The 8,951-nt window shown below is 49.8% G+C and overlaps 1 protein-coding gene across 1 annotated transcript in view; it reads left to right on the top strand.

Moving 5' to 3' along the window:
- XPR1 (xenotropic and polytropic retrovirus receptor 1) overlaps positions 1-8,787 on the top strand; it is a 65,772-nt gene extending 56,985 nt beyond the window's left edge. The window contains exons 5-7 of the mRNA XM_056496977.1: positions 248-387; positions 1,819-2,040; positions 3,663-8,787. Of these exons, the coding sequence (XP_056352952.1) occupies positions 248-387; positions 1,819-2,040; positions 3,663-3,723 (423 nt within the window). The 3' untranslated portion in view covers positions 3,724-8,787. The remainder of the gene's footprint in view (positions 1-247; positions 388-1,818; positions 2,041-3,662) is intronic.
- Positions 8,788-8,951: the final 164 nt, after the last annotated feature.

An 8,951-nucleotide genomic window follows, 5' to 3' on the forward strand; every position in this document is an offset into this window, starting at 1 on the left:
TTAGGACAGGCTTGTAGCATTGTAACCAAACTTGCTGAGTTTAGGGCATTTTGCAGTTGGCATGGGGAGCATTTCAATGCTACAGGCTGGGATTTTCCAGCAATAGAGCCAATTTGTTTCCAAGTGATCATTTCTGTTCATTTTGCTTGAGTTTGAGCAGCAGATTCTGTAGCTTCCCAAAGACCTGATGAGGTCTTTTTGGTGCAGGTGGTGTTTGTTGAGCTGTTTTGTTCTTGTTGCCCCTCAGGCATACTACTATTGTGCCATTGTAGAAGATGTCATCCTGCGTTTTGCGTGGACCATCCAGATCTCCCTCACCTCCATGCAAATCTTTCCCTACGCTGGGGACATCATCTCTACTGTATTTGCCCCACTTGAGGTGTTCCGGTAAGGCTGCTGGGCTGAGCAGCTCATTTCTCTTGGATTTCTTTTCACATTTTGGTTCTGTAACATGTGGGGGAAGCACCTGGATCCTCAGAGGTAGAATACGCTGGTTTTTATTTCAAGGAGACCAGGATTAACAGGAATATTTAATCAAATCAGGGTGGTAAGTAAAGGAAAGGGTAGGGGGCTCTGCCACAGTGTGGAGCTGAGTCCTTCACACTGAGTTTGCATTTCCTTGTGAATCATGATATAATCATGAGGGGTTAGTTTTTACCAAATTTCTCCTTAAAATTTCCAACTGAAACTTCACTTGATCCTCAAGTTTCCGATTTTCAAACCTCTGCATCTTTTCCAAATGCTAATTTGTATTCTTTGTCATCGACTTGGATCCTGCAAGGTTCCAGGACCTTTAAACACCTTTATTATAGCTGGAAACCCACTCCCACAGCTGCCTGGGAAGAACTTGAAGCTGACCCTCACTGGATCCTGGAGGTGGCCTTTGGCTTGTAATGCTTGGTACCTCCATGCTGTCCATATTAGGGCTGTCAGCATTAGGATAGGGAATATTGTTCTCCAGAGGAAAAGTGTTGCAGCAGGTGCAGCTGTTAGTCACTGCATGTTTCTCCAGGTGCACATCCCATGCTTTGCCAAATGCCTGTACAAGGGGAGCTCAGTTGGTAATTCCCCCTGTCCTGGTGTGAAGGACAGGTGTCTGCCAATAAAGGCAGGAGTTTCTCTTTGAAATGGAGAATGTAAACCCCCTCCCTCCAAATTATTATTATAATTTTGAAATTAAGGGGCTCTCAGGCAAAGATAGGGGAATCAGGAATAACAGTTCTTTACTAGGAAAATTAAAATAGAAGTACAATATTGCAAAGAGCAATCCCAAAACACTGACAGAGTCAGAATCCAAGCTGACACCCGTCAGTCAGTCAGGGTGTTGGCACAGTCCCATTCAATGGTGGCTGCATCCTCCTGCAGTGGCAGATGTGGTTCAGCTGGAGCAGTGCTCCTGCAGAAGGTGCAGTTTTCCTCTGAAGGTGCAGGGATGATGTGGAAAGGTCTGGCTTTCCTCTGGAATGCAGTGGAAAGAAGGTCCCTTGGTGTCCAAAATCTCAGTTTTTATCTGGGTAGGAAAGGCTTGGCTGCTCCCCTGGCTGGAGCATCTCCCAGTGGGATGATGGAATTTTATCAGCCATGCAGTGGGACTGAATGGGCCAGCAGCAGATGATATCTCCTGGAGGGAGGATGGGCTGTGGGAAAGATAAAGATGATTGCCCAGCTGGTTTAAAGCTGGCCCATGAGCAGATAATATGTGCCAGGAGATCAGGGTCACTGCCCCACCCGGCTCAGCAGATGGGGACAGAATGCACATTTCTGGCCACATCCTGTATTGTGACCAGCCCAGGACAGCCCCTCTTCCTCTCCATGCAGGCGGTTTGTGTGGAACTTCTTCCGTCTGGAGAACGAGCACCTGAACAACTGCGGCGAGTTCCGCGCCGTCAGGGACATCTCGGTGGCGCCGCTCAACGCCGACGACCTGACGCTGCTGGACCAGATGATGGACCAGGAGGACGGCGTGCGGAACCGCCGCAAGAACAAGCAGTGGAAGCGCAGCCTGAGCGTGTCCCTGCGCAGGCCCCGCCTCGCCTCGCAGTACGTTCACAAAACCCTGCCCTGCAGCTGCTGGGGAAACTGGGCTGGCAATCATGGGCTGGGAAAACTGGGCCGGCCATCCTGGGCTGGGAAAACTGAGCTGGCCATCCTGAGATGGGAAAACTGGACTGGGAATCCATCATGCAAAGATTCCAGCCCAATCTTCCAAGGCAGGACGGGTCCAATTAGTAAATGAGCATGCCTCCCTCTGCCAGGGAATGAATCCATTAACCTCGCTAATTTATGCATATTGGGGTTCTGAAACCATCAGAAAAGGGAGTTCCCTTTTTGCAAGGCTTCCCTTCCTGCAGAAATAGTCTGCCAGAGGTTATAAATGCAAACTGGAGGAGAGGTTCCCCTCAACCAGACATTTTGGGGACTTGTGAAGAAGAGGGAGAGGGACCCTTTGTACCTCATAGTGACAAGAGGGGCAATGGTTTTAAACTGACAGAGGGCAGGGTTGGATTAGACATTATGAAGAAATTCTTCTCTGTGAAGGTGATGAGGCCCTGGCACAGGTTGCCCAGGGAAGCTGTGGCTGCCCCATCCCTGGAAGTGTCCAAGGCCAGGCTGGATTTGGCTCTGAGCAGTGTAGTCTAGTGAGTGGCATCCCTGCCTGTGGCAGGAGGGTTAACTAGATGATCTTTAAGGTCCCCTCCAACCCAAACCATCCTATGATTCTGTATGATCCCAGTTGTTCTTTGGTTAAGGTTCAGACATAAGATCTCAGACTCCTTCCTCTCTCAAATCCAAACCCAGCATTTTTTAGCTCCCACCCATCATTCTTGCACCCCAGACATTTCCCCACCCTGCACCCCAGCCCCTGAGCCTGCCCACTGTGTGTTTTCCCTGCAGTGTCCTGTGTCCCTCCTGCCCTGCCCTTTGGCCAGGGAACACGCCCAGGCTCCTCAGGGATGCTGAGCACAGCGGGTCAGGAGTGTTGTGCAATCCCTGCAGCACTGCCTGGGAGGGGTGGGAGGAGGAGGGTGTGCTCTGCCTCAGGGCTGTGCTAGGCTCTTAGGGATGGGACCAGTACCAGCAGCCTTTGGGTGGCTGCTAGAGACTGGAAAATGTTATGCAAAGGGAACACGGGCCCCAGCCTGGTGGAATTCCCTCCAGCCATGCCCATTTACCCCTCAGACATGCAGTCAGTGGAGATGTGCCAGGCATATCCCTAAAGAACTCCTGTTCCTTCCTGCAGCCCAGCAGGAGATGGGGCAGGAACATTCCTCTGGATCCTGCAAGGGTTTGGGGGAGTTCTGGGGGGAGTTCTGGGCGGGGGCTCCACACCCAGCACTGCTGTGTGCTCAGCCATGTCACAGCCTGGCTGTGCAGGGGACACAGGGGACACTGGCCATGGGCAGAGCATGGTGTGGAGTGGGCAGTGCCACAGAAGGAGGATGCTGAGGGACAGCTGGGGTGTCTTTACAAGGCTCTGCTATTCCCAGGGAGAGTGGGAGGGTGTGAAACAGTTCCAGTAGGTTGTTTATTTTCCCTCTGCATAAGAAAGGCATTTTTTTTTCCCTTTTTTTCATTCCCCCAAGTGCACTGTGGGTTTGTCAGCATGTCATTCCAGGAATTCCTTCTCCCCAGTGAGTGTTTTGTGTTCTGTTTTTTTGCAGGTCCAAGGCTTCTGACACAAAGGTATTGATAGAGGACCTAGCAAACGAAGTGAACACATGAGATGGCCACGTTCTCTTATTCCACATCCTTTGTTTTCTCGTTCTGTTTCCCTCTTCCCCAAGTAACCCGAGCTCTGGTACAGATCCAGCTGAAAACAGGAGAAAACACTGAACATGTTTTCTGAGCTCTTCCAGACCAGATCCTATGGACTCCAACAAGCTCACTGTGTTTTGTTTCTTTTCTTCTGGGTTAATTTTAATGTTCTATTTTAAACAAACAAACAAACAAACAAAAATAAAATATTTTACTTTGTTTTGCCAATAAAGAGGACAGTTCAGGAAAGAAGGATTGTTTACAGTCTCAACAAGGACATACAAACCTTATCTGGATAATGAAGCATCATAGGGACTCCCTGATGGGACAGTGCTGAGAGCACACTCGGTTTCTGCTGGGCCCGGTTTTGACTGGTTGAAACCGGACTTTTTAAATCTGATTTTTTTTTTTTTTGTTTTTTTTTTTTTTTTTCATTTGTTTGGTTATTTTCCTTCATATCCAGCGCTGAGGCACTGGCTGCACTTGCAGGGAAAGTGCACTTAGAGCAGTATCTTCATTCATGAAGCTACTTTTTAATTTGATGTAACTTTTCTTATAATTTTTTGGAAATATGATGTATCTGTTGCATATAGTTTTCACATTATTTATGAAACTTAACAACCATATGAGAGTGATTTTGAGTCCTGTGCAATGAAAGTTGTAATGGTAAAATGAAGTGGGGAATGTAGATCTCCAACTCCAGGGTTGTGGGGTGATGCCCCTGCAAATACCCCTCTTGTGAGACAACTTGCACCTGTGTGTACCTTCTCTCTCTTTTACTCCTTTTTAATTTTATTTTAAACCAAAGTTTCTGATATTTTTTTAGTTGCTGCTACTGCTTCTGGGCATGTCTCTCGTGCCAGTTCAAAGCCAACTTCTCCATGTGTAAAAGTGGTGCAGATGATCTGAGGAAAGGAGAGTTGGTTCCCACCAACAGCACAAAACACTGGGTGAACAAAGGCTTTGGAACTTCATTCTCCAGATCAAAAAGTACTTTTCCAAGCCTTAGGTGTGTCATGAGGGCATCTCAGTCCGAGCAGGGAGCTTTTCAGGAGTTCTCCAGCAGCCCAGCAAAGTGGGACAAGGCAAGGAGGTGACAGTTCTCATGGGACAGGGGTTCACCATGGGGCTAGGAGCAGTGGTGTGTTACAGGGAGCATGGAAGGAGCTGTGGTGTGCCCTGATGGGGAAGGTGAGATGGAGAACAGCTCTTCTGTGGCTTCTGGTGTAGCAAAAAGCCTCTGTTGGGCACTGTCCTGGTGATCTGCCCCTTGACTCATCTCATTCTCCCAGTTAGGAAGTGGCATACATGAGCAGACTTGGGTAATGGACAGCTGAGCAAATTATGTTGGAAGAGAGATGTGAATTCTATGGCCTGGGAGGGAGACATGGAGGCCTCAGAGTCCTGTCATCCTTCCCTTGGCACAGCTTGTTCTCTGTGAGTCTGCAAGGGAAGGGTGGCACTCCTGAAGGAGGAGCCTCACCTGGCTGGTGACAGTTTGGGCAGTGGAATTGCAGGAGTCTCTCCTCAGTGGCTGTTGGTGGTTGTTTCCCTTAATCAGCACAGTGTCTCCCATGGCTGCTATGTTGCATTTCCTCAGTTTGCCTGCTGTGCCTCCTGCTCAGAGGAACTGAAGAAGGAAACTTGGTTCTCTGATTTAATTGGAAATAGATTAATACCCCATTGTGGGGCTGCTCCTCTCGTCTCCCTCTGTGTGGGGCTGCTGGTGGGAGCAGAGCCAGGTGAGCTAGGGCTGTGCTGTCCATCTCCCCTGGATTCCTGTCTTTACCTCCCTTAGGTCAGTTCATGCTTAGAATGGAGCATCCCATTCACATGGAAGTGGAGTCTGGGATATAAAGCCCCTTAAAATGTTTCAGGTTCCTAATTTGCATTGGTGCCATGTCCAAACCATGTGTAGGTATTTCCAGCAGTGGGGACTGGAGCCATCCCTGCCTGGGGAGGCTGGGGAGGGCAGCTGCACTGCGAGGGAGGCAATCCAAAATTATTTGGATTCATTCAAATCAAGTAACACCACTGGGTGTTACATTTAGCAAGTGGGTTTTTTATACAAAGAATCTGAGCTTTACTGGTAATTATTTTCCTTTCAGAGGGAAATTAAAAATACAGAGACATGGTGAGCAATTTGGTTTAATGGAGGGGATCCCTGCCCTTGGCAAGGGGTTGGAACTATATGGTCCTTAAGGTTGCTTCCAAGCCAAACCATTCCATGGTTCTGTGATTTGGAAGTGATGCAGTCCCCTGGAGCACCCTGCCTTCCTCAGCTGGGCTGGGCAGGGCATGGCTGGGTGGCCTCTGTCCATCTGTCCATCCCACTGCTGCACTGTCCAACCCTCTGCTTCCCATTCTGGTGGGGAGGGTCGGGTTGGAAGTGATTAAATTCTTACCCAAATCCTTATGGGAAGCAGGAATTCAGTGTGTCCATCTGCTCTGCTCCTTGCTCTGCTCTTTCTCTTTTTCTGTCTTAACTGGCAGGAGAAGCAAGGAAAAAAAAAAAAAGGAGGTGGCATGCTATGAGGAGCAAACATTATCTCCTAAAATAAAACATTGTCCGTTTTGGCAGTGAGGATGCTGTCTCATGGGAAAGCAGCCTGAATTCCCAGAAGTGTGGCTTTTAAAGGCTCCCAGATCCCAGCCCTGGCTCTGCCTGTTCCCTCCCTCCCAGAGATTTCTGAGAAATCAGGCGTGCAGATTCCTCCTGAGAGCGAGCACTAAAGCCAGGGTGGCTCCACATCTATGAGAACATCTGGCCAATAAAGGGAGACCTAGTGAACCAGAACAGATGGTGAGAGAAAATAGCCCTGTGGCTCCTTGGGAGCAGCAGGAGCAAGGGGAGTGGGGACATTCCCGGGGTGACTGAGCTGGGTTTTGCTTGTGGGTGCTTGAAAACACTCCTGTAGGGAGAGCAGTGTCAAAAGGAGCTGAGGGTGAGGGGTGTATCCAGGGCTGCAGCTGGATGGGAGGTGGAAGCTGAGGAAGGTCTTCAGGCTTGTGATTTTTACAGCTCTGAGGATGGAGTGGAGCTGCTTTGGGCTGGTGAAACCCATTAGGATAGTGCAGTCTAAGGAGAGGAGATGCCACACTGTGGCATTTGTGACTTTTAGAGATTCTCTTTGAACTTGCTTCTCCATGCTGATTCCCTCCTCCTTTCCATCCTGCTGTTCCTCTGGGGATTTTGGAGTTGCAGGGGGTGAGGTGTTGCAGCATCCAGAGTTTATCTGCTGGCTGGGCTTCCCCTCGTGGCTTTGGGATGAAACACCAGGTCCCTGTGCTTGGGCTGGGCAATGCCATGTGCCATGGGTGTGTTCCTGACAGGACAGCAGGGCAGGATTGGGATCTTTGGACTTGGCAAGCAGGAGTGGGAGCTTCTCCAATGAGAACCAATGCTGTTCCACACATTTTCAAAGAAATGCATTTGCAGCACTCCTGGCTGCAGCCTGTATGTATCCAGGAAGCTCCTACCTCTCTCATGAGGTGCATTCCCAAAGTCAGCTGTGTTCATCCAAGGCCTTTCCCAACCCTGCTCCTGGCCCTCCTCCTTCTCTCAAGTGTCTTTGTTGTTTGATTCCAGTAAAAGGGGTCAACTGGCAGCAGCCTTCAGCATGAACATCTCGGAATGGGAGAGATCTCTGGTGGAAATCTCAGCAGAGTTGGGTCCTGCTGTTCCTACTTCCCTAAAAATGCTTGTGCTGCTTGTTCTGCCTCTGTGCTGGCACTCAGCTGCAAGGCTGAGCTGCAAGGGAGGGAAAGCACGTTCCTGGTTCAGGAGATAACAGTCCCTGGGGATTTTACTTCCAACAAGTAGTGGAGACAGTGTGAAGCCTTTGCTGTGTTCTGAACAGCCTTGGCCTTGTCCTGCAGGGATGCTCTGCTCTGCTCTCTAGGCTTTGGGGCTGTGTCCCCAGTGTCAGGCTGTGTGCTGGGCAGTGTCCCAGGGCTGGGACATGGCTTGGCAAGCTGGGAACACAAAAGCCACTTTGCTCACATGCTGCATCCTGGCTCCATGTCCTCCCTCCTCTCCTCTGCCCTTCTGCTTTGTGCTAGCAGGGGCAAGGTGATCTTCTGCCTTAAACATTTTTTTTTAATTTACATTTTTATTCCAGAAGGCAATCAGATTGTTTTGTCTCCCAGGGGGCTGGGGCTCCTGGGGGAAGAGTGGGAAATCCCTGTGGTACCTCTGCAGCAGTCACAGCTGGGCTCAGTGGCTGTCACCTCATCAAACCTGGCCTCCTTTACACGACCCCTGTCCCGAACTCTGCACCTTGGGGCGAGTGTCCCCTGCTGCCACCGTGGGCTTAGCTGGTGTGTCACCATCCCTGGGGGCAGCAACACCCCGGGAAAGGGACACAACACGAGGAGCACCCCGATGCTGGCACCCCAGCCCTGGCAAAGTGGGCAAGGTGCCCTCAAGCTCTGTAAACCAAATTGCAAACTCTTCACTCCAGAGGAGAAATTGGGCATCCTGGTAGAACTCGTGGTGACCTCTCCACCCCGTAGCCCCTCGTGGCGCTCGGGAGAGCCCAGGCTGGAAACGCCAAAGTGCCCCCGGGTCCCGCCTTCCTCTCCCCTCCCTGCTGTGTTGGTCTAAATGATCTTTATGAAGCCCTGTAGATGTCAAAAGTAATTATGGAGTGTGATTAGTCCTCTGTTGGTGCTTTCTTTCTTCCCCCCCTCCTTTCTCTTTTGCTATCCCCTTCTCCACTCTTCTGTTTTGGCTCAGTGGAAAAGGTGAGGACAAAGAATTGCCGCTTGCTTGGACTCATGATGTATCTGTGACTGCGCTATTAGCTGTCTCCTCCTTCCTCCCCAAATGGATATAATTTTTGAAGTGTGGAATTCCCTTCTTGATAAGTAGGTTTAAAAAAAAAATACTGCACAATGTGATACTGTTTCATAGTTTCTAGGTGGTTGTATAAAGCAGAGTTACTGTGATTGTGTTTTTTCAAAGGAAAAAGTGATTGGTTACGAAATCTGTCCTTTTTTCATTATTACAAGCTCTTTGTTTTCCAATGATCTGATGGCTCTTTTGTCCCTGGTCTGTGTGTGTGTCTTCCCAAGTCCCACCCTTGTGCTGCATCCACCCACGGAGCATTGGCTCCTGCTGCTCTTGCACTCTTGGGAGCTGTGGGATGTTGCTGGTGGCTGGAGGTGGAGAGCATCCGTGTCCTGGGAGGAGG

This window comes from Oenanthe melanoleuca, chromosome 8, assembly GCF_029582105.1.
Source record: "Oenanthe melanoleuca isolate GR-GAL-2019-014 chromosome 8, OMel1.0, whole genome shotgun sequence".
Classification (NCBI taxonomy): Eukaryota; Metazoa; Chordata; class Aves; order Passeriformes; family Muscicapidae; genus Oenanthe; species Oenanthe melanoleuca.